This window comes from Gekko japonicus, unplaced genomic scaffold (genome assembly GCF_001447785.1).
Source record: "Gekko japonicus isolate JY-2015 unplaced genomic scaffold, Gekko_japonicus_V1.1 scaffold98, whole genome shotgun sequence".
Classification (NCBI taxonomy): domain Eukaryota; kingdom Metazoa; phylum Chordata; class Lepidosauria; order Squamata; family Gekkonidae; genus Gekko; species Gekko japonicus.
The window spans coordinates 625,584-651,529 of record NW_015164668.1 but is presented as its reverse complement, the minus strand read 5'-3'; the positions used below and the strand labels follow the sequence as shown (position 1 = coordinate 651,529).

The following is a 25,946-nucleotide window of genomic DNA, read 5'->3' as shown; positions in this document are numbered from 1 at the left end:
GCAAAGCACAGCTGGAAGTTAACAGAACTACAGGAGGCTTCCGCTAGGTTATATACCGTTACATATTGATGGCACACTGTCCCTGACAAGGCAATTTTACTTGCACTCTTAGGACCTAAACTGGAAGGTACATATTAGTTCCAGTATATACAACTACTTCTGACACAAGGCCAGATATATTTGTGGCCCCAAATAGAAACTTTTGGTGTGTCATTCAATTCCATATTGGAACATTCCAATTTTGGTCCTATTTTATTTATTGTTAATTGCCTTACATGTGTTACAGGGACTCTGTTACTTATTGTATTTTGCACTATTTGACCTCTGAAGAAGGCTCTCTCATATATTGTCTTTTTTTGTGTGTATTTGTAACTTTGAACATTTTATGAGACTTTATTTGGGCCCCTACTATGTTTTTATGTCTTCATAATAAACACTCTTTTGTACACTTAGCTTTTGGCTCTCAATAAGTTTTCTAAACATTCTTTGGAGGTTTGTGCTTTGTTGGTTTAGATTTTCTCCTCTCTTTTGGGGGGGCTTCTGCTAGCTAGCCTGGGTTTCTCCAAGTATTCAGTGCGGCTTATTTATTTACATTTATTTGTCACATATGGAAGAACATAGTCACTAGATGGCTGCTACAGGATTTTGGTGCTGGAGGAGAGTTTTGGGGATACCGTGGACCTCCCAAAAGACAAAGAAGTGGTTTCTAGATCAAATCAAGCCTGAATTCTCCATAAAATGACTAAACTCAGGCTATCGTTCTTTGGTCACATCATGAGAAGATAAGACTCGCTGGAAAAGACCATAATGCTAGAAGAAGTTGAAGACAACAGGAAAAGAAGAAGACCCAACAGGAGATAGACTAACCCCAGCAAGAAAGCCACGGCCCTCAGTTTGCACGACCCAAGCAAGACTATTAACAATAAGACTTCTGGAGGTCATTAATTTATAGGGTCACCGTAAGTTGGAAGCAACCTGACCATATTTAATGCATTCACAGGTTTTAGAAAGTCCCCCCCCCGTTTCTGGATTGCTCATTTTCTCTGATTCTTCTCATTGTTCTTGCACTTCTCCAGCATTGGACAGAGCTCTTGAGAACACAGCCTTGTACTGAAGGAGGAAAAGCCAATCAGTGGTTTGAGTAGAATATCTGGGTTGGAAACAATAGAATATCTGGGTGGGAATATATGCAGATTCAACAAGCGCATGAGTTGTTAATAGAACACAGTAGCTGCAAAAGAAACTACTGTATTCTGAGGGAAGTTTACACCACCCAAATGACTAAAACACCACAGACCAAAAACAACAGAGGCCACACACAAATTTCCCTGAAAGACACAGAGCAGATTAATCTCAGTGAACTATCAGACCGCACAAAAATAAGTAAAAATCCGTTGACAATTTATAAGGAGTAGGCCTGCCAGTGTTAAAATCTCACCTGCACCTTCCACCACGCCCCTCTCTTCTGGGGGCTCTGTGCTCTCCCTTCCCTCGCAGATGCCCTGTCCATCGGGACACTGTCCGGGGCAAATTTCAGAATGCCAGGTACGAGAATTGGGAAGTGTCTCCTGATCCACAGCTCCTTCATGAGTCGAGGTTGAATGTGCGTTCTGTCCTTCTATTTTGACAGTGTTAACAGAGTCTGCAGAACGAGGAGATCTAACAGAAGGCTGTGAGTCCACTGCAACTTTGGCATCGAGCACCATGGCCTGGGAAGAGTTAGACATAGCAGTGCTTTCACTGGATACGCCGACTGTCTGAACGGAGAAGTCCCTCCGCGTGTGGTCTTGATTTGAGCGGCTTAGGAGGTCCCTGAGGAGGGCTTTGCAGCTGACGGCCACGTCAAACATCTGCAGATTGTCCGCCACAGAGATTAGCTTGGTGAAATTGTGCTTCCCAAGGGGCAGTCTGCCCGTATAGATCATCTCTAGCAGCAGGGCAAAGTCATCCGGGGCCACCACGGATGCATCAATAGAGATAGTATCCGTACTCTCCAGCAGGGACTTCAACAACAGACTGGCTGCTGCTAGCACAAGCTTGTGTGCTCGGAAATGGGATTCCCCGACCAAGATGCTACAGTCGCAGAATTGCTGTTCCTTGCAGAAAGCGTACAGCTGTCGAAGCAGTTGCTGGCTGTAGTTTGGAAGCTCCATGGTGGCCGGCTGGAAGTCTTCTTCCTTCTTCACATCGTTTCAGACAAATCCTGCTAAAGACACATGAAGGAAGCAGTGAGTGGACTATTCACATAAAGTATAGCGCTGATCACGTTTTACACTTTTCCCCACAAGCACAAGCAAATCAAACAGCGTTAGGATGCTTCTTTACAATTTATATAGGAACTGCTTCCCTCCCTGTACTGTCCAGACTATACACAACAGAAAGATATGCAATGAAGAGAAAAATGACAGTTAATGATGCAAGGATCCTGTTAGATCTTGTAAATAATACCTCCATGTTGGTCAGTCTTTATTGCTCTCAGTGACACAGATATAAAACACATCTCATCTCAGTCACACAAATATAAAACACATCTCGCAGCTACTCCCACTTCGGACTCCTCACTTATATACAATCCTCTTAAAGAAATGTACACCACATCTCCCCCTTTTCTCAATCCATAACATAGTCCTTCATCCAGTGAGGTGGTTGTCCCACTCTTCCTTTCCTCTCCATTGCTACAGCTGATGGTACCTCTTGGGATAATGCTAATGGTGGTGATAATGTCTCTCGAGACTTAACTGAAGGTCCCAACTGACGACTTAGATTGAACAGGCCGAACATCATTTTTAGACACTGGTAACAAAGGAAATCATCTAATTCAAAACTCATTTCACTCCCACTAGAATACACTGGTACCAAACAAGAAGCAGTCTATACATGACCATCTGATAATCCATAAGTATATGGTCCTTTCCTTTACACAATCTTACGAGGCAAAGTAAACTTACATTCCCCATTTTGCAAAATCCTAGGTCTTCTTATTCTAACAAATGAACCACATTCTAATTTAACATACTTAGCACTGCTACATTTATCTGTTGTTGTTCAATCGCACAGTCAAGTCTGACTCTTCGCGACCCCATGGACCATCTGCCGCCAGGCACACCTGTCTTCCGCCGTCCTCTGAAGTTGGCTCAATTTCATGTTCGTTGCATCGATGACACTGTCTAACCATCTCATCCTTTGCCGTCCCCGTCTTCTTTGACCTTCAATCTTTCCCAGCATCAGGGTCTTTTCCAGTGAGTGCTCCCTTCTCATTTGGTGGCCAAAGTATTTGAGCTTCAGTTTCATTATCTGGCCTTCCAGGGAACAGTCAGGGTTGATTTCTTTGAGGATTGACTGATTTGTTCTTCTTGCAGTCCAAGGGACTCTCAAGAGTCTTCTCCAGCATTCTATACATGACCATATGATAATCTATAAGTATATGGTCCTTTCCTTTACACAATCTTACGAGGCAAAATAAATTTACATTCCCCATTTTGCAAAACCCTAGGTCTTCTTAGTCTAACAAATGAACCACATTCTAATTTAACATCCTTAGCACTGCTACATCTATCTACATAAGCCCTATACTTCTCAGAGAGCCAGTTTGGTGTAGTGGTTTAGTGCGTGGACTCTAATCTGGGAAAACTGGGTTTGATTCCCCACTCCTCCATTTGCAGCTGCTGGATGACCTTGGGTAAGCCATAGTTCTGTCAGAGCTGCTGTCTCAAGGACAGTTCTGGAAAGAACTCTCTCAGCTCCACCTACCTCACAGGGTGTCTGTTGTGGGGAGGGGAAGGGAAAGGAGTTTGTAAGCCACTCTGAGACTTTGAGTGAAGGGGGGGGTATAAATCCAATCTCTTCTTTTCTTCTTGCTTCTGAACCACTCTTTTTCTCATTTCAGAATCTGACAATACATCAGCCCTTGCCTTTAAGATTGCAGTAACATTTAACTTAGTGTGCATCTCTCTCCCATGCAATAATTCTGCCAGAGATCTTTGCATTGTAGCATGCCTTGTTGCCCTATATGCTTGCAAAAAAATTGGTTGTAAAAACAATCCATGCCTTTCTTTCCAATGTAGCTGTTTGAAAGCTATCTTTCAAACTTCTATTAAACCGTTCAATTTCCCCATTAGCTTGCAGATAATACACCGACGACCTCCTATGTGTAGTATTTCCCTCTGCAAGAAAAGTTTCAAATTGGGCACCATTATCAAAGAGCAACTCTTTAGGATCCCCTTTCCTACTGAAAACTATAGTCAAAAACTTAATCACACCAGTAGATGTGGCTTGTGACGTAAATGTGATCTCTGGCCATTTGCTAAAGTAATCTAAGAGAGCAACTCTTTAGATCCCCTTTCCTACTGAAAACTACAGTCAAAAACTTAATCACACCAGCAGATGTGGCTTGTGACGCAAATGCGATCTCTGGCCATTTGCTAAAGTAATCTATTAATGTAATAGCATAATGACATTCAACAGAAGCAGTCTCAAAAGGTCCCACCATATCAATGGCAACCTTTTCCCAAGCAGAATGTGGGAATGCGACTGGCTATAATGGTGCTGGGTGTGTTACCGCTGCAAGTGACACAAGTCTTAATAGCTACTTCCACTTGGGAATCCACCCCAGGCCACCAATACAAGTCCTGCAATCATTTAGTGCATAAAATTCCCCGTTGTGTATCATGGGCCAGAGATATAAACATAGGCCCCAATTCCTCTGGGACAAGCAACTGGTGTGTACCTCATAAGATGGAGCCATTTTATAATGAAAGCTCATTAAAAGGTAAAGGTAAAGGTTCCGTAGGCACCAATTCCTTTGGGATAAGCAACTGGTGTGTACCTCATAAGATAGAGCCAGTTTATAATGAAAGCTCCTTAGAAGGTAAGGGTTCCCTTGCTCGAAAGCCAGTTGAATCCGACTCTAGGGTTGCGGTGCTCATCTCCGTTTCAAAGCCGAAGACCCAGCGCTGTCCAGAGACATTTCCATGGTCATGTGGCCGGCATGACTAAACACCAAGACGCACGGAATGCTGTTACCTTCCCACTGAAGTGGTACCTATTTATCTACTTACAATTTCTTGCTTTCGAACTGCTAGGTTGGCAGGAGCTGGAACTAGAGACGGGAGCTCACTCCGTCATGCGGCACACTCGGGTCTCATTACGTACTCTAAAATAAGGCAATAGCTCTGGCTTAATTCCTCTTTCCTTATTAGGTCATTTATTCACCAAAAATCCTTTTACTTTCTGCTGGATTGGGCATGCTAAACATGCAGCTTGAAATTTCTCCTGTGTAACCGCAACTGGAATACTTCAAAGCAGTACAACCACTTCTGCATCCTCTTCTGGCAATACGCCTGAGGGTGGCAAGGGCAGCCAGGACAAACAATCAGCTGTTACCTTTTCTACTCCTGGTTTATATTCCATCTCATAGGTAAAACGGAGCAATTGTGCTGACCACCTCGCAATGCGATCCCCTGCCCTTCCCAATCCTTTTGATGTCAGTTATGTTATCAGGGGACTTACTACCTTTCCATAGGGCTTGTAAGGCAGAGACATTCTGCCAGGCCTTTGGTTGAGAATAGCGACAGTCTAACACTCTCATACTCCAACCTCCCCTTTTAGTCCTACGTATCCCCTCCACCCAGGGGGCTGGTGGAAATTATCATCATCTTGGATTTAGTACTGTTTATAATGCTGTTTTAATCCAATTATATTGTATTTACCTTTGATGTAAGCCACCCTAGGCCCTGTTTGAAGGGAAGGGCAGCCGATAAATTGAAGATAATAAATGAATGATTGTCTATGTTTATACTTGTTGTACCCCATTCTGAACCCGCTATGCAGGAAGAGCGCGCTTGAAACGGAATTAAATAAATAAATAAATATCCCAGAGCTTTCTGCTCTGCTTTTTAAACAGCAGAAAAGAGCCAGTAGCACCTTAATAAAGACTAACAAAATTTGTGGCAGTGTACGGCCTGTCCTGAATCACTGCTTACTTATTTTTAAAGAAATAAATAGTAGTGTTCAGGCACTGTGCTAGAGTTGCCAGCTCTGGATTGGGAAATAACTGGAGAATTTTTTTTGTGGGGGGAGCCTGGAGAGCGCCACCGGCAGCATTTGGATCCCTTCCCCAGCTTGCGCAGCCCTTCTGGTCTATTACTGCCCAATTCGGCCAGTTTCAGGGAAGCCTGTTATGAACTCACAGCATGGCCCTCTCGGTCTCCCTTACTGCGACACGAAGTACTCAAATTGGCCTGCTTTGCAGGGTTGTTGTATGACCACCACAGCAGCGCGGAGAGCTTAAGCCACTCCCTCCCACAGAGACTATTACCCTGCTTACCTGGGAGGACGACAGAATCCGATCTCGTCGGGTCTAACAAAAAGCGGCCCTTCGGAGGCTCCCTCCGCCCTTGGCTCGCCGATCTTCAAGGCTCCGCCAGGTCCGCCTCCGAGCACCGGCGACCTGCGTTTGCGACCGGAGTTCGCTCTTGGGCAATCATTACAGGAGCTCGGAACCGAAGTCTAAGAAGCCGAAATGTCTGCCCGGCTCCTACTCATCAGCGCACCATTGGTGGCGCACCGATAGACCTTCCGGTTTCCTTTTCGAAGCCGCTAATGGTCTCGCGATACTTGCCTCGCTTCGTTAGCTTAGATGCGTCGGATGTAAACGTCGATCCGCAATTTATCTGGAAGGGGGAAGAATTCCTTTCTGCGTTTTGTGAAACGGTCGCGCTAACGCAGCTTCGGAAGACAGACGCGACATTTTAAGCTTTCTGGTGGGAAGGGTGCTGGCAGAGAACTGGTCACACCCACCCTGCAAGGCAGGCCGGTTTGTTTCTCCCGCTTCGGAGAAGGGGAGACTAAGCAGGCCTCCGTGTTAGTTCGTAACAGCCTGATTGATCTCTGCAAATAACTGGTAGACAGTGCGGTGTAGCGGTTAGAGGACTGGGCAACGATCTTGGAAACCCGTAGACTGAAATCCCCACCCTGCCAGGAAGCTCACTGAGCGATGTGATTTTGGACCTTTTAACTGTATTTTGAACCTAGGTCACAGAGTTGGTACAAGGGTAAAAACACGAAGGGAAACCTGTGTAAGGTGTCCAGACATCTTTGGGAAAGAGGCAGAATGAAAATCAAATCTGTCACCCCAACAAGCCTTGCAGCATCTTAAAAAGTGATTCAGTACAAAAAGTACTTAAGTACTATATATTGGCCCCGGTCACACGGCAAAGTTGCCACGGGAGAGGCACGGATGGTGGGCGGATTATCTGGCGCGATCACACCCCAACATCTGGGAAGTGGAGCGCACCAGTGGCTTACCGCCGACAATGTGCGTTAAAAAACTAGTACCTCCAAGGTACTAGTAAACGTTTGCCACGGGCTGCCTCCAGACGCCTGTGGTGTGATCGTGCCGGCGCGCGGCATTCCCCTCCGGTCCCTTGTTTACCCGCTGGTGCCGAGGGGAGGACCTGTGGTGTGCTGCCAGCGCGTCTGATCGCGTAATCGCGGATCAAACTGCGCCGGGGCAATTAGCCACACACACACACCCCGCGCGCGATATCCGGCCCATGTAACCAGGGCCTGAGATGAGTTAATCTGTTGCAGAAAAATAAACAGGAGCCTTGGGGCACTATGAAGACTTAAAATTGTATTACAGTATATGCTTTTGTGGACTAGAACAACTTTTTCAGATGCAATTAATGGATTCACACTATGCAGTTTATAACCTGGGCCCACTTATTACATCTGCAAAAGCGGGCTCTAATCCACAGAAGTGGATGGTGGAATACAATTTTGCCAGCTTTTTAGGCTGACAAATAATGCAACTACTACAGCCTTCTTTGGTATAACCTATCTGGGTTCAGAATCTTAGTTTTCTCTGCAGCAAGACAATGCAGATGAAGATCCGTTAGCTTTGTTGGCCCCTTCCCAGAACCTGACCTTCATACTCTTCTGCAGGGTTCACTTCCTGCCTTTCAGCCAGCTCATCCTTCTGAGCAAAGGACTCTCCACACCTTCTCTTACTGTAAGCAGGCTCCTGCTAAAGTTCCCCCACACAGGCATTGTGTCCAGAGAGCAAGGCCCTTTTGCTCTCAAGTGGACAGCATACTCCACCAGGCATAGAAGAGGTGGATTTATACCCCGCCCTTCACTTGGAGTCTCAGAGTGGCTTACAATTTCCTTCCCTTCCTCTCCCCACGACAGACACCCTGTGAGGTAGGTGGGGCTGAGAGAGCTCTCTTGAAAACTGCCCTTGAGAGAACTGTGACTGCATACGGAGGAGTGGGGAATCAAACCCGATTCTCCAGATTAGAGTCCAATGCTCTTAACCACAATGGATTGCCATAACCAACACACCAAACTGGCTCTATTGCTCCATTGCTGCCTCCCCACTCCATATTGTTTTTTGCTATTAGAATTTTCCAAATGGAAAGCAAGAGTGTGTGTATAGAACTCCATAGAATACTCCCATATAAGTGTGCATTCCCACACTCTCCATTTGAAACTGTGCCACGAACCTCAACACTGCCTTTCATTGGTAGCAGCCAAGTCAGCAGGCGTGGCATCTCCACTTCCTCCTTATACTGCCTCTTCTTTTTTTGCCACAATGAAGCAGAAAATTTTGTTAGGATGCTACCACCTTTAGTAGTAACCCTATACCCAGGCGCTGGCAAGATTCTACTGTTGCTTCAACTGGAGGTGGCCTTGCCCTGGGCATTTGGGGGCAAGTTAAGGTGTGCCTGGAACCACTCATCAGCTAACTCTATGGTTTGATCCCTGTTTTCTCTGTATTTGTAAGGAGAAATCTTCGGGACACAGTGGACAGTATAAACCAGCTCCTCTGATGGCTGTCATTGCCAGTGGGAAGAAGGGGCGGGCTACCTAAAATCCCAGTTGTCCCCCTGACCAAGATTTGTGGATTGCAGTGGTGTGGGGGCTTGCTGTGTGGCAAGTTGCTTCTGACCTACGGCTACCTTATGAATTAATGACCTCCGAAGTGTCCTATTGTTTACAGCCTTGCTCAGGTCTTGCAAACTGAGGGCCTTTGTGGCTTCCTTTAGTCCTTCCATCTCATGTTGGGTCTCCCTGTTTTCCTGCTGCCTTCAACTTTTCCTAGCATGATTGTCTTTTCCAGTGAGTCTTGTCTTCTCATAATGTGACCAAAAGGATGATAGCCTCAGTGTAGTCGCTTTAGGTTCTAGGGAAAGTTCAGGTTTGATTTGATCTAGAACCACCTATTTGTCTTTTTGGTGGCCCATGGTATCCATAAATCTCTCCTCCAACGCGACGCCCCAAGATTCACCAGTTAGGCAATGCGTGGCTTCAGTTACACCTGGCCACCACAATGGATTGCCGTAACAGTGCTGGAGTTACACTTCACATACCCCAGAAGGCACCAGAGAGCAACCATTTGGCTCCAGAACACATCATGGCCAGCAGGGTGCACCAGAGACGTGTTGAAAAGGCTGCAATAACCGCAAAGAGAACTGCGATTCTCACATGGGTTTACATTTGGACCTCGCTGGACTCCTTGTTTTTTCAAATGAGATGATGACCCTCCATTATTCGTTTCTTCTTCCCAGAATGCAATTGCCGGAACGCAATCAAACTGTTTGCCTGCCAGCATCCAACATCAAAGGCTGGCATAACGGTCATGAGCTGGATAGCCCAGGCTAGCCCAATCCCACCAGAGCTTGGAAGTTAAGCAGGGTCGGCCTTGGCCAATATTAGGATGGGAGACCACCAAGGAATACCAGGGTCACGATATGGAGGTAGGCAATGACAAACCACCTGCTTTTACCCTCCATTTAATTTTTTTTTCGTAACATCTACCTGATGAAGGGTTCTACAGCACTCAAAAACTTGCACACTATTTTGTGTCATTTGGGTTGGCCTGAATAAAAGAGATGACATGGCAGTAACCAAACCCTCCCACTTCCCCCAGTAACTTTGCACTGCGCCAAAACTGAAGCTTGTCAGCTGGGGGGGACATCAGGTGCAAAAAAATCTATGCCTCTCACTAGTTTCAGTGAGAAACCTGAGCTTGGGCAGCTTTGGGGACCCAGATGAGAACAAGATACCAAATTCATATGCCAATGAAAGGAGATGCTTTACTATTACTGGGGGCAGGATTTCAGCCTTTGCATGCATGTTTTAAGATTGGGAAATTCCTGGAAATTTGGGGGGTGAGGGTGGGGGTAGAACCAGGGGATGAGAGAAACCTCAGCAGGGTATAATTCCATAGAGGCCAGCCTCCAAAGCAGACATTTTCTCCAGAGGAACTGAGCTCTAGTCTGGAAATCAGTTGTAATTCCAGGAGATGGCCAAGCAAAGAGATGGATTAAAAATTCTTGGAGAGGTACTTTGGGGAGGAAGCGCTAGAGGAAACTTGGGTGGTGGCAGTGCTCCTGGGCATGCTTACTCAGAACTCTCTTAATTAATAAATCTTGCTTCCTAGTAACTCTGCAGCCTGAGTTCTATAGTTCTGTACTTGGAGGCAAGACAGATTTTAATTCCTGAAAGGGTAACAGAGCTGTGAGCCAGCCCTGCCCTTTGCTCTCGAAGCCTTTTCTGTTCCATTTCTGCCTGGGAAGAGGAGAAGACGTGCTCATGGGAAAGTGAAAGGCATTTTGCCTGTACTCCAAGGCAACTGCAGTACATCTCCCTGCTAATTTCTAGAATCAACAACTTGCTACTAAACCCGGGGCAGGGCCCTTGAGACTGAAAGTGGAAGAGTAATACAGTTAGGCATGCCTGCTGCAGACATTCATTGGGTGCTAGGGCTGCCAACCTCCAGGTGGTGGCTGGAGATCTGCTATTACAACTGATCTTCAGGAGACATATCAGTCCACCTGGATAAAATGGCTGATTTGGAAGTTGGCCTCTATGGCATTATACCCCAAAGTCCCCCCTCCCCAAGCTCCGCCCCCCCCCCAAATATGCAGATATTTCCCAACCTGTCCTGGAGGTGGCAACCCTATCGGGGCCGTGTGTAACAAGTATTTGGCACAGACACAATGTATAGCTTAAAGACCAAGCATAGTATGGGTGCATTAGATGGAATTTCTAAGGGAGCAAACTATTAGAAACACGTACGACGAGGCAGATGTTAACCCATGGCTTACTTTTATCAATTCCATGCTCAGTGACACATGGGTTTGTTTGCAAGTGTCTTATGTCTTCTCTTACAGTAATTTTTTAATCCTAGAATCAGTTTAAGAAAGAGCAAGGAAGGTTTGTTTTCCACCATTAGCTCTCCAGAACACAGATGCCCGGTTCTGCCTCCCGTTGCACCCAAGACTGCAATCTGCAGAATAAATATTTTGCTTAGAGTTTAGCTGCTATTCCAATTAAGATGATGGACTAGTTAATTAACTAGATTGTTGCTGCCTATTATGGCAATATTCACATAGAAGGGAATTTGGCCAATGGGATTAACTGAATCCAAATGTTTGGCGACAACTAGGGCTCACCCGGCTAACTTTTTTTGTTGTTGAAGAATTAGCATGGACTACCCTCAGCAGTTAACTTTTCTGATGGCAAGGGACGTTACTAGCCCGTAAGCTTCATCTGCTGAAACCCAGCGGCCAAGGACGCAGTGTCCAGAGTGGTATTACTACTTTGCATTCTTGTATAATCTGTGGCATTCTTAACACCAGAAAATGTTTTTCCATGGCTTCGAAAGCTACTTTAATCACCAAGACCTTTTTGTTTGTGGACTGCTTTCCCGAAAAGGCCATGTCCTTACACTCTAGCAGCATGTTTGACCAGAGGTTCTTTCCAAAATCAAGATTTCTTGGGGGGGGGGTTTAAATCAGTGCTTCTACTTTTTCTTCCTTAGATAAAATCTTAACTGCCTGCTCAGTTAGCTTGTTAGGTCTCCTTGCTGCTCTGTCTGATTGATTTTTTGAAGCTTTTTTTTTTACAGTCAAGGTCAACCCATCTTGTTTCATTCCAAGTACTTGGGAGATCAGATTGTTGCATCTGAAATCTTGACATGAGCTCTTAGAACACTGGCAGACAGATCCCTCTGCCTGGAGGAGAAGCTCAATTATGTAAAATCCTGCAGCCACAGAATTTCTTGCATATTAACAACTCCTTTGCGTTTTCTGTTTCACTTCCCGGAGCCCTACAAAATGCTGAGTCTCGGCAGGAGAGAATATGTAAATCATTCCTCCCAGGCTGGGAAAGTCGCAGAGTCTGATTTTGATATGAAATCTGGTATGCTGATGATCTTACACCCCAAAAGAAAGAAGGAAGATCTACTGTGCTGGCACCATGGTAGAGTAACACAGGGGGGAATTACCTTATGTAGTCATTTTATTTTGTAAAGAGTACAAGGTTCTTAGTTTTTGTTTCTGTGACAAGAGGGTCTCTGGGCCGTCCAGACCCACTTGGTGGACAGGGAGGGATTAAGACAAGATGAAGCCCTATGCAAGGTCAAGCTTAGCAGCGTCCCCAAAAACTGATCATTCGATTAAAAAAGAACATATATTTAAAGGCCCACTCATAATCCGGGGCCCTTGGCTGCATCTTTTAACTTGTCCTTTTTCACCCATCCCAGTATAGGCACTATAAACATTACAGCAGGATCTGGCCTCTTATTGTTCTCATGTGTCTGCTGCCAAATACAATTCTTGCGCCCCAGAACTCCTATTTTGCTATTTTGGGATAGGCTACTGTTTGCACTGGGGCTGCGGTGGCTCAAGTGGTTAAGACGCTGGACTGCAGGCTGTGGAAGGTCGGTAGTTCAGCAGTTCGAGACCCGAGTGTGCCGCATGATGGAGTGAGCTCCCGTCTCTAGTTCCAGCTCCTGACAATCTAGCAGTTCGAAAGCGAGAAACTGCAAGTAGATAAATAGGTACCACTTCAGTGGGAAGGTAACAGCGTTCCGTGCACCTTGGTGTTTAGTCATGCCGGCCACATGACCACGGAAACGTCTTCGGACAGCGCTGGCTCTTCGGCTTTGAAACGGAGATGAGCACCGCAACCCTAGAGTTGGATTCGACTGGCTTTCGAGCAAGGGAACCTTTACCTTTACTGTTTGCACTACAAATCTTGACTCTCTGTGCCTATTGTATGGCTAGGTTCCATCATGTGCAGCACACTTCCATCTCACGTTTATGAAAATTGCCGGGCCTTTTCCCAAAAGCTTTTAAAATTGGGAAGAAGGCAAGACTTTTACTTCCACCTGTAGGTATGCATGAGCAGTGTGCCAGACACACAGCCTTAGAAAGAGATCTTCCTAATGTCAATGGCTGCTAGTTCTGTCGGAGGCACTGGTTCCTGTGCTAGCACTGTAATGGTTAAAGAAAGCCATCAAACACTTCTAGACGTGAGTCTCCTGGATTGCACTGGGCAGAAGCAGGTGGTTCAAAGATGCAGCCTTGGTGTGTTTAAACAGACCAAGCGGGCTATTTCCACGCTGTGTCCAGGGGCCCCAGCTGCAGAACAAGCATTGGTAGGACTAGGCTCCTGAAAGGACTGGAGAATTTTGAGGGACGGTAGACCTAAACTGTGGTTGCAGATAGGTCCCGAGAGGGCAGAATGAGCAGCAGTGGTACGCCAGTTTCTGTACACCACTTCCCCAGGGCCTGCACCATCGTCCTCTGCAGAGCCCAGAAAATGGGTGGGCTTTTCGATGGGATAGAGTCAGCTTGGATAACTGAATCCTTACCTGCATTCTAGCTGTATGTATCTGAAGAAGCGAACAGTGAATCATGAACGCTCACACCCTACCACAGATTTTGTTAGTCTTTAAGGTGCCACTGGACCTCTGCTCTTTTCTACCTTACCTGCATGTCAGCTTCCACCGTTCACCAGTACGTCTCCCTCTATGCAGTCGACATGAGGCTGATGTTTCCCTGCATGACAGCGGTTCAACTTCCAAAGTTTCCCCACAGAGCAAAGAAGAGCTCTGAGGGGGCTATTTTGGTACGGGGGGGGGGAATGTACCGTCCCTCCCGAACAAACCCTTCTCCCAGTACCACCGTCCTCACTGAACCCCCTCCCTCTCTTCTCAATACGTTAGCCTCTGAAAAACCACGTGGGACCCTAATTGTAGATTTCTCCGGACACATCTAGCTGTGCATCATTGTAATTAGGCCTCTCATGAGTTGCCTGGCCCATCCTGTGTAATCAGCCATCTGTGCCATTTTTTTTCAAGCCTCTGAGTTCTGTGTTCTCTCATGGCCTGGGCAGCCAGCGCTCGCCTGCAGGCAGGGCAGCAAAAAGTTTTGTGCAAAAGAGTACAAAGCAGCCGGTACAGGGCTAGGGCTGGCTGAGCCAGATCTCTCCCCTCTGGTGCAGCGAGTTCACAGGGGCATAAGGAGGGAACAGTGCCCTGCAACCAAAGACCCTTCCATTGTTGCCTTCCTCCTCTGCCTGCAGGAAGGGCAGATGTAGCCATCACACGCTCATCCTTCTCAGGCTCCGCCAACAGACGAGGGAGTAATTAGCACCGTGCACTTCTCAGGCAAACGGCAGAGCCTACAAGATTCTCTCTCTCCCTCGCCTTCTGCTCCGCTTCCCGAAGCAAGTGGGCTGCTCATTCGGGTACAAATGGCCACAAAACGAAGATGAAGCAGACCACAGGTGCCTCCACAGAGAAGGTGAAGAAGTGCTTCTGTTTTTCAAAAGATCACTGTGGTGTCGCCACTCTTTGATTTATTGCTGCCCCAGTTTGTTAGGGCTATTTTCATAGGGGAGTCTGCACATCTGTGATCATAGGATTCAGTATCGGGAGCAGCGTTCTAGGAATAGTCGCATTTTCAGGACACATTTCTAGCCCCATGGAGAGCAGAGTCCAAAAACACAAGGGCGGCTCATGGCAAATTCTCAAAAGACCAGAACGTATCTGAACACAGAGAACCAGCATCGTGAGTCACCTAGCGCAATGTGAATGGCAACACCTCTCCCAAGGTTTTGGTGGCAATGAGAGGTCTTTGTGAGCCGGGCTGCTAAGAGCCTTTGAACCCAGGCTTCCATATAGGACAGTGTGCCCTGCCAATGAGCCATGGGGAATTCAAGCTGCGGCAATCTACCCAGCAGCATAAAAGGGACATATAAGCATATCTGTTCATATAGTGCATTGTTATCCTGCTCTTCATCCAAGAAAGGGCCATCTACACAGTTCTCCAGTCCTGTCCTCACAAATGTCCTGTGAGGTAGGGTAGACCAAGAGAGAATGACTGATTCAGGGTCATACAAGTGAGCTTCCACGGGACTGGGGATTTCAACCTGGGTCTCCCCATTCTTAGTCCAATACTAGTCTAGCCACTAAAGCTGCACCAGCTCCCGTGTTGTCCCACATATCCTAGGGGCAGCCTGTGGGTGTATTTGGCCCCTGTGTCAACTGGTTGGCCAGGTATCTTATAGCATAGCCTCTTTTCTCTCTAGTCATTGCAAGCACCCTTCCAGGCTGCATCTACCAGTCATTGAAACAAACCAAAGTCTCCTCCTCCTCTTGACACCATTCTTCAAAATGGATTGCAGAGAAGCCATTTGTTATTTCAAATAAGAGGTTTTATTGTTATAACCTGTTTGATAAAGCTTACTAAAAAAAACAACAACAGTTTCAGCTACATGCAAATCAAGACAGAATTTGGAGCTGCCAATTCCTACCGAAGGCAGGAATGGCCCTTGGAAAAGGACGTGCGCAGACACTGCAGACGGCAACACCGGCAGACCAAAGACGTGGGTTGCGTTTGTGCCTTGGAATGGGGAAGGGGGGCTTGTACAAGGCAGCAAGCACTCCAGCACGTTGCAAATGGATGTCGGTTTTGAAAACGGAAGGAGCCAGGAAACCTCTTTGGTCCTTTTGCTATTGAAAGAACGATCTGCCACTAGGCTCCCATTTACATCTGGCACTTTGGTGGGACAGAGGCTTGTCCCTATTTGGGAAAAAAAATCAGTGGTCTTGCTTCCTTTAGAAAAAGCAGCTCTTTTCAAAGATTCTGGAGAGGGGGGGAGAAGGAAAGCACTTTTGGTTACAAAAACTACAACACTGAATGCACACGGAGAACCGATACAGGCGAATGACCTCCAAGAGAATCCAACGTTTATTCCACAGGGGATTGGAATACCACAAGACCTGGGAAGGCAGCAGTTCCCTTCCGCACTCGAAAGGAAGGAGGTACCTCTAAGGCTAGTGAGAATTGAGACCCCAGAGCTGAGTTTGGGATATACACTCCTCTCCGCAGCCTCTCCTCTCTTGTCACAGTGGTGGGAAATCCAAGGAATGGAAAGCAGCAGCTAGACAGGGTTGATCACGAGATGGCACGAAGGAACTGCCGCCGTTGCACAGAGAAGACCTGCAACGGACATCTGGCACTGTCACCCATAAGCTATCGGGCTGTTCACCTTTATTCCCACAGAGCCTAACAGGGATCGTGCAAAAGCTATCCTTTGAACAGAAGAGGTGCACTCCTGCCAAAGGTTAACCTTTTAAAATCCCACGGATTCCCTCTCCCGGTGAAACCACAGGGGACTTAAAAAGCGTCTCTTCAGGTTTTTCGTCTCTCATTTTTTAGGACCAGTGAGGCAACGGTCATCTGTACATTGATCGCATCTGCCTCAGTGACAAGACTTTGGACAACGGTCGCATCTGCCTCAGTGACAAGACTTTGGGTCTTAACCAATCAAAAGCGTAGCTTGCCCCACTCGGAATTCGAAGAGTACAAGCAGGGTTTGCAATTTGGTCCCTACTTTTTGGTCCTCTAAAACTAAACTGGGGTTGGCATTCCTTGTTACAACTGTAGCCTCACAAGAGTCTGGCTAAGAACTTTTTGCTGTTGAGGTATCTATTTGGAGCATCTTGGTCCAACGAGAGGTGGCGGCACTTCATGTCTGAATCGTTACAGGAATGGCCTCCCCTGGAGCTGGGGAGTCACTCGGCAGCAGCCGAACTTCAATCACCTCACATGTCCGTACCTGTCTGAGCATTGCATCGTCCACACGATCGTTTCTGTCCTCGTCCTCCGAGCATGGATACTCTTGGCTCTCCACTGGGGTCTCTTGGCTTTCCAGGTCACTCACCTGGCCCTCGCCAAACTCGAGAATGGTCGGCAGGTTGCCTTGCTTGGGGGACCGTTTCTTAAGGCTGACCAGGAAAGGCTGTGGCAGGGAGAAAATGTCCACGTTATTTCCCAGGTCAATCCAAGTCATGCTGGGGAAGTTCTTGGGGTCCTTCAGGGCTTCCGTCAGGTCCCGGAGGATGGCCTTGGTAAGCCGGTTGCCGTTGAGGGAGAGAGTCATGAGGTGTGGCAGGCCACTGAGCACCGGCAAGAGCTGGAGGAACACCTCATCCGTCAGCTCGGTGAAGCAGAGCTCCACGTTCTCTATGAGCTCCGCGCTGTTCTGCAAGTAGGAGACAATCCGGTCCAGTTCCTTCATCGTCAGAGGGATGCCGGACAGGTCCACTGTGTTGTCCCGCGGATTCCCCACCAGGATCGCTTTCAAGCTGCAAGAGAGCGAGAGAGAGGTCTCAGTGAAATAGCTTCAGTTTCCCCAACGGCCCTGTTGATGCCACCAGCTCTCCTGTCTGTCCAAAGGAGAAAGAGAGCTCTCCCCTGTTAGCACAAGGTCTGATTTCAGATATCTGGGCTGACCTCAAGTACCACAAGTATGACCTGGGAAACAAACTAACAGCGAGAACAACAACGTAAATTAAATCATGGCATTGCACAGGACTACCCCACTGCCTTTCATTGTCTCACATTTCTGTCCTGCTCCTTCCCCCCCCAAGAAGCTCATAGTGGACGATGTGGTTCTCCCCGACTATCTTCACAACAGCCCTGCAAGGCAAGGTTAAGCTGAGAAAAAGAGTGCCTGGCCCCAGGTCACCAGAGAAAGTTATAGCTGAGTGGGAATCTCTACACAGGGCTCCCCAGTCCTGGTCTGGAAATCTAACTATAGCTGTCTCAAATGTTTTGTCTGATAGTAAATGCAATGCGGGGAGGAGGAGGCTTTTAATACTCCCTTCTCCATAAATCCTGCCTGATACTTCTGGCCAGTGTTCGGCTCTGTGCAGCAATTTGCTGTTTGGGAATTTTTAAAAAATAATATCTTTATTCAACCCAATAAATTACAAAATTCATATACCAAATGTAAGGGAGGGGGAACTGCCTGTTGACGGGACACCACTGTACTCATCCGTGGGGGTTATATGAACCCAGGCACCATCCGTGCACACCGTAACCATTCCTGCCCAGTGTTTCCAAGTGTTCTCCCCACTCTGCTCCCACAAGCAGTCCTGAAGCTGCCAGCCTTCTGCAGGGTGTTGGAAACAGCCTTTTTACGGGGGGCTCTTCTATGATAGAGACGTGCCTTGATGTGTAACCTGTCCTGTGAACTTTAAGCATGCTTTTTGTTATTGCTTTATTTATTTACTTCGTTTATACTCCATCTTTCTCCCCAGTGGGGACCCACAGCAGCTTACCATCCTCTCCGCTCCTCTGTTTTACCCTCACAACAACCCCGTAAGGTAGGTTAGGCCGAGAGTTTGTGACCAGCTCTAGGTCACCCAACAGAGCTTCCACAGCAGAGTGGGGATTTGAACTGGGGTCTCCCAAGTCCTGGTCCAATCAAAGCTGTTGGTTTGTTTCATGGTTATATATTTCAGATGTGGTGGTTTTCAGGTGTGGTGTGGGTCCTGTGATCTTATACATAAGACACCTTGGGCTAACTAACAAATGTGGGATAATTTTCCCAAGCTGCAGTCTGAGGATGCAAAATCTGAAGTCAACAGCAAGGGGGGGGGGGGGGCCCATTTTTTTTTTTAAAGCCCTGGCTCTCCAGTGCCCATCTGTGCTACTAGAGACAAACAACAAAACAAATCTTTCCTCCCTCCATTTATCACTCCTAGCTGGCTTATTTGCAGCCAGCAGCCAGAAGAGAGCATTATCCCAGCAGAATGCGATGCTTTGCGCCAACCATTTGTCTGCCGTGAGTCACACCCTTTCAGCAACAGATCTGCCAGGAGGGCTATCCAAAAATGACACTCCAGCATAATACAGCATAATACATCTTTGCTTTATTTGGTTGACAGAGCCAGCCCGTGCAGCAGTGAGAAAAATAATCTAACTCCAAACAGCACTAACACATGAACAAACGTGAAGCTACCTTGTCCTGAATCAGACCCTTGGTCCATCGAGGTCAGGCGGGCAGCGGCTCTCCAGGGTCTCAGGCTGAGGTCTTTAACATCACCTGCTCCCTGATCCTTTTAACTGCAGATGTTGGGGATTGAACTCCCCAGGGTCTCAGGCTGACGTCTTTAACATCACCTGCTCCCTGATCCTTTTAACTGCAGATGTTGGGGATTGAACCAGGCACCTTTTGCATGCCGAGGAGATGCTCCACCACTGAGCCATGGCCCGCCCTACTAAGACTCTACTATGCTCCCTTATGTGAGTGTGACCAAAGCAAGTCAAAAGGAGATGGACTTTTCCTGCTTCTGTTAGCACAACCAGCACTGAGACCTTCCGTTCCTGTCTCCTCTTTCTAGCACCTCCACATCCTCAGGAATTCCTTCCTCAAGAGGGGCAAGAGATAATCTGACTCAGAAGAGGGTGGAAGGAAGCAGAAATTTGGGAAACTGACTGGAGAAACGCCACAGCGCCTCCACCTTTAGAAATTAAAATTGCAAGAAGGTACAATTATGTCAACATGTTCATGGCCTGATTAACCTATCTCCCCAGATCTCCGATGCTAAGCAAGGTTGGCCCTAGTTAGCATTTCTGGGAAACTGACTGGAGAAATGCCACAGCGCCTCCACATTTGGAAATTAAAATTGCAAGAAGGTACCATTATGTCAACATGTTCATGGCCTGATGGACCAGACTAACCTATCTCCCCAGATCTCTGATGCTAAGCAGGGTTGGCCCTGGTTAGCATTTGGATGGGAGACCACCAAGAAAATCCAGGATTGCTGCACAAAGGCAGGCGACTACAAACCACCTCTGTTCATCCCTTGCCTTGAAAACCCCATGAGGGGTCACCATAAGTTGGCTGTGTCTTGACGGCACCTTCCACCAACACTTGCAGCATAGCTGCAATAGAGCCAGTGTGGTGGAGCAGAATATCGGACTAACCCCCTCTTGTCATGAAATGTCCTAGGTAGCCTTGGGCCATTCACTCTCTCTCAGCCTCATCTACCTCACAGGGCTGTTATGAGGATAAAATGAGGAGGAGAGATCCGAGTATGCCGCCCAGAGCTTCTTAGAGATAAAAATATGCTAAACAAACACACACACACACAAAATAGAATTTTCACGGGTTTTTGGTTTCCAGGGTGTGTGTTCAGGGCAAGCCAGGAAATGTAAAGAAATTATACGCTTAGCTGCCCTTTCACTAGCCCCCTAATTCCTCTAGTCCTTCTCCACCGCTTGCCTGTGCCGATGCCAACTTATCCAAGAAAATAGCATTTCCCCAGCTTTGTACCTTCCAAGCAATGCTCAAACTGGCCAGCTGGCTTGAAGGATGCTCTCAGGCGTTGTCTCCAACTGGGCGGTTAACTGTGGGCTATGCCAGTTGGAAAGATCTACACAATATTCCCAGCTTCCTTATCTAAACCCTGCACGCACACAGAAGGGTTCTTGGGAAGGCTCTGCCTTCAGAGCGACACGCTAAGCACGGGGCATAAGCATCTTAAATAAATAGGATCAGGCGGCCAGACTCCCAGACGTTTTCCTCTCTTGGCATTTTAAATCCCTGGACTGACAGCGGGAGAGATTAGAATGCGCCTGCAGCAGAGTAAGGGCAGGTTTTCCTCTCCGGTTCCCCCCACTCCCTCAGGTTCTTAGCTCCAGAGGAAATGCCGCTGCCTGACTTTGCAAATACCCATGACACCATACACGCACCCCCAGATTTCGGGCAGAAAGATGTTAGGCTGGGAGAAGAGGACCTTGGAGAAAGCTACACGGAGGATCTGTGTGACCTCTTTCTTTCTAAGCTGAGCACCCCAATGCCCCGTCACTGGGTAATGACTACACATCATTCAGTTCAGAAAAATCTCCTGGTGCCCCCAGGAGACTCAGACACAGAGAGAGAGGAATGGGGGAGAAGACAGACGAGATGGGAACATTCATTTAAACAAATGCCAAGGCAGGCAGCGTCTGGTCTGCTTGCCTGTGTCCCCCAAGACTGGCCGGATTTTCCCCTCAGAAAACTCTCCTGGTGCCTCCAGGAGTCTTGGGACAGAGAGAGAGGAATGGGGGAGAAGACAGACGAGATGGGAACCTTCATTTAAACAAATGCCAAGGCAGGCAGCGTCCGATCCGCTTGCCTGTGTCCCTCAAGAGTGGCCGGATTTCCCCCTCAAGAGAAGCTTCAAAGCGTTCTCAATTCCGACGTCCAACATTCGTGCAGAAAGTAGTCTCAAATTCATCTGAACAGTGACAAGGAGGGCTAAAGCTACTCAGGGTGGAGGGAGGGAAGGGGAAGAGATTGCTGGTTCTTGTCTTGGGATGCACAGACGGCAACACTCGACACCGTCTCCCGAAAGCGACAGAGGGGAGAAACTCTCGTCCCCACCCAGCCAGCTTGCTTTTCGCAGCTCCCACACACCCCGGCAACGTGCACTGCATTTCTCGTTTGTTCCTCTCCCCTTCCGTGCAGCAAGAGCTGTCAGAAGGAAGCCTCGGCTTTGAGAAGGATGGAGAGCCCGTGACATCTGAAGGCATATTAAAGTAACAAGCACACGTTCATGCAGAGTCAAGAGGACGTGAGGAGCAAGCAATTGAGAAAAACACACCGGCTGCAAAAGCCCAGCCATTTTGACCCTCGGAGGCCGGCACAGAGGCTCTTCAGCGTGGGAGTGACGGGGGTGTTTACAAAACGGAAAGAGATCCATCATCAGCAGGGCACCTCTGTTTCCTGAATTTTATGCACCTCCAAAATTAGCTTGCTCATATGCATTGCTCTGCTTCTCTCCACACATACACAAGCATTCATTTATCTACATGTCCTGCAGCCCAAAAGAAAGTTCTCCAATGGCAAGAACGAACCGGAAGGAGAGGGCACGCCGCTAGTACAATTCCAGATTCACTGGTGCGCTAGGGGATGCTTCTTTCACACAAACTGGGCAGGGCCATAACCAGATCAGACAGGCACCACTGCCCTGTTATGAGGCCCACATGCCACACATCCAAGGTTGCCGCAGGAAAGGTGATCGACTGTGAGAATACCATAGCTCTGAGAGCCCCCCCAGCTCTTAAATAGAAGGCCTTGCTATCCTCCCCTCTCATGGGAACAGCTATCACAGCCGCCGAGGCAAAGAAAAGAACAGCAGATTATGTTTGCTCATTGCGGGAACAAATGGATTTCTCCGGCGCATCTCTGGGAGCAACGATCACATCGCTATGCTCTTGGGGTGGGTGGGAGTTGCTTTCATTTCGTAGTCAGAATTAGAAGATTATTTGCTAATAATTGCTAACGAGCCTGGTGTGTGTTTGTTAAGTCTTTAATTCTTCATGAGATGCGTCGGTGAACCAAGGAAAATTAGCACAAACCATCGCAACATTTGCAGGACGTAATTCCTTCTGCAATCACTCCATTATACTATCTGTGTTGAAACTGTGGTGCTTTTTTATGAGTGACAGAGGAGAATCCAACCTTTGAGATCACCAAGAACATCCAGCACACAAGGATTTTAAACTGCAACCCCACAGAGGCCTGAGAAAAATCACTAATGGTCTTCTGTATTTTCAAGTTCAAGTCTATTTTTTTCTCAAAAGTAAGCACAAACTTCCATTTACCGCAAATACACGAAGGATTGCTTAGGAACATATCTCCATAGCTTGCTGGGTCAGAGCCACTTTGAAAAACGCACACACAGGGCAATAATCCTCCAGCTGTTGTTCTCTGCATCAAGTGGAATTCAGATATACTGCCCCTGAATGTGGGAGGCTCAATGCCGCCATCATAGCTAATTCATTAATGGACCTATGCCAGTTCCCTTTTAAAAATATCTAAGCTAGTGGCTATCATTACATCTTGTGGTAATGAATTCCATAAGTCAGATCAAGATGGGTAGCTGTGTTAGTCTGTCTGTAGCAGCAGAAAAGAGCAAGAATCCAGTAGCACCTTAAAGGCAAACAAAATTTGTGGTAGGGGATGAGCTTTCGTGAGTCACTGCTCACTTCTTCAGATACCTGAAGAATATCGTCAAGATATCTGAAGAAGTGAGCAGTGATTCACGAAAGCTCATATTGAAGAGTGTAGCAGTGACTCACGAAATCTCATCTCCTGCCACAAATTTTGTTAGTCTTTAAGGTGCTGCTGGACTCTTGTTCATAAGCCAGTTTAGTTGTGGGGGAGAGAGAAGTTTTGAAGCCATGGGGAAAACCAGGGTTTTTTTCTTTCTCAGGACTGAAGTATCAAGAATATTCTACCTTCCTATGAAAGCTACAGTTATTTTTATTTAAAAACTTAAAATACATTGTCAAAGGCTTTCACAGCCGGAGTTCATTAGTTGCTGTAGATTTTCCGGGTTGTGTGGCCGTGGTCTTGGCACTGTAGAACCTGACGTTTCGCCAGTAACTGTGACTGGCATCCTCAGAGGTGTCACCTTGACACAGAGAGTACTCCATCTTTCTGTGTCACCTTGACACAGAGAGTACTCCATCTTTCTGTGTCACCTTGACACAGGTGTCACCTTGACACAGGTGTCACCTTGACACAGAGAGTACTCCATCTTTCTGTATTTATACCTCTGAGGATGCCAGTCACAGTTACTGGTGAAACGTCAGGTTCTACAGTGCCAAGACCACGGCCACACAACCAGGAAAATCTACAGCAACTAATTGAAATACATTATTCATAACTTGGCAAATGAAATTGTACTATTTTGCCTATTCATGGATTTTAGAGACGTAAGAGCCTGCAAACTAGACTGCAGATATATATGTGACAGAGCACATGCAACAACAGACCTTTTGCAGTTTCTTCCCCCCACGACAGGTTTGCTATAGATTACCCTACATAATCTTCATGGTATACACAGTCTGTCCTGAATCTACTGCTGACCAGTTTCATTGGCTACCTCCAAATGTTAGTATTACGGCAATGGGAGAAAAAGTTCTCTCTCCATGTCAGGTGTAATTTTTAAACCTCTACCATGTCCTGGTCAGTTTGTTTCTACGTTAAGAAGTCCCAAACAATTTTGTTTTTCCTCCCAGGGAAGGTGTCCCAATCCTTAAATTCCCATCACTCTTTTCTTTGCCGTTGCCATTTCCATAAAATCCTGAGATGGAAAGCTGGGATCCCTCCCCCCATACTGCCTCCATTTTAAAAAGCTGTAGCTTTCCGAGGTATTCTCTGTCCATATCTTTTATTTTTTAATCACCCTTCCTCCAAGGAGCTCAGGGCAGCATCTATTATTTTCTCTTTGTAACAACCCTGTGAAATAAGTTTTGGCCATGGCTTACATTACAGTATCCTTGTGCCTTCTCCTGGTCTGCCCCTAGGACTTTTTGTTGCTCAGACATGCCTTGTACGTTTTGTGCTGGGAATTCAACTCCTCGACGCACACAGACCCAATTCCGATCAGGAGAGGACACTTCACCCTCTCCCTCCTGTGGCATGGCGTTTCCCAACCCGGAAGGCCCCAGGAAGCCACCAGTTGCCCTGTTGGGGGGAAACTACGTATATCTATCAGTACATGCAAGTTTCTCTAATGGAAAAAAAAAGCAACTCATTGGGGCCATTTCAGATCAGGAAAATGGCACAGAGTGGGAGACTGAAACCCACTCTCCTTTCATGCTGCAGTTCCGATCCCACATGAGCCTAGCAACCGACTTCCCAGCAAGGCATGTCTTTGCAGAGGACCTGGGGTTGCCAGCTCCGGACTGGGAAATTCATGGAGATTTTGGAGGTGGAGCCTGGGGACAGTAGGGTTTGGGAAGGAGAGGGAACTCATTATTCATGGGGGTAGAATTCCATAGAGTCCACCTTCCAAAGCCGCCATTTTCTCCATGGGAACTCATCTCTGTCATCCAGAGATCACTTGTAATTGCAGGACATCTCCGGGACCTACCTGGAGGTAGGCAATCCTACACTGTGGACCTGGGGAGGATGTGAGGAAAACATAATGTACAGTTAGGCCCTCAGGGAATGCGACTACCCAAGTAATGGTAATATACTTTATTGTCATTGTACATAGTACAACGAAATTAAGATGCAATCATTTTGGCGATCTACAACAATATTCATATACACTCACACAACCATTCACAACTATCTCATAACTCCCTTAAGGTTCACATAGCAACTTAAAACCACTAATGTCACCCAAATTCCAATTTCATACAGCATTTAAGGCAGTAATAGCTCTCGAATAAAAACTATTTTTAATCTGTTTGTCCTTGTTTTAATTGTCCTATATCTTCTGCCCGAAGGCAGCAGTTCAAACAGGGAATGTCCAGGGTGTGACAAATCCTGCAGAATGTTCTTTGCTTTTTTCAAACATCGAGAACTGTACAATTCCTCCAGGAATGGGAGGGGGCAGCCAATGATCTTCTGGGCTGTGATGATAACTCTCTGGAGTGCTTTCCTATCCACAGCCGTACAACTGGCAAACCAGTCCATTAAAATGGCAACCCTGTATGAAAAATGCCCTCCTGAATGCCTCTGTTTTGGCATTCTGTGGCATTGGCAGTAGTGTGGGAGCCCTCCTGACCTCATCAGTCAGGCTGTTGTGCCTGGTGGGGGCCGCAACAGAGAACGCTCAGGTGTAGGTGCTGTTGGCCTAACTCACTTGCAGGGCAGCTGAGGTGAGAAGAGCAAAGCTGTCACAGTGGAGAGAAGAAACGCAGATTTGTTTTTGGACTGGGGCTTAGTCCAGAAAAAGTCCTCAAGGCCTATAGCTACTAACTACATCTCTGAAAGGAAATAATTGAATAAAGCTTGTTAGGATTCAGGAAACACACACAGAAGAAGCTGCTAATTAAAAACAGGACTGGTAA

At 47.0% G+C, this 25,946-nt stretch overlaps 2 protein-coding genes across 2 annotated transcripts in view; both read right to left on the bottom strand.

The window, feature by feature from the left end:
- Positions 1-6,478, bottom strand: part of ZBTB40 (zinc finger and BTB domain containing 40) — a 29,551-nt gene extending 23,073 nt beyond the window's left edge. The window contains exons 1-2 of the mRNA XM_015409122.1: positions 6,326-6,478; positions 1,439-2,206 (exon numbers count right to left, since the gene is read on the bottom strand). Of these exons, the coding sequence (XP_015264608.1) occupies positions 1,439-2,153 (715 nt within the window). The 5' untranslated portion in view covers positions 2,154-2,206; positions 6,326-6,478. The remainder of the gene's footprint in view (positions 1-1,438; positions 2,207-6,325) is intronic.
- Positions 6,479-16,617: 10,139 nt separating this feature from the next.
- Positions 16,618-25,946, bottom strand: part of LOC107108645 (leucine-rich repeat-containing protein 75A-like) — a 40,317-nt gene continuing 30,988 nt past the window's right edge. The window contains exon 4 of the mRNA XM_015409121.1: positions 16,618-17,446. Coding sequence (XP_015264607.1) covers positions 16,828-17,446 — 619 coding nt within the window. The 3' untranslated portion in view covers positions 16,618-16,827. The remainder of the gene's footprint in view (positions 17,447-25,946) is intronic.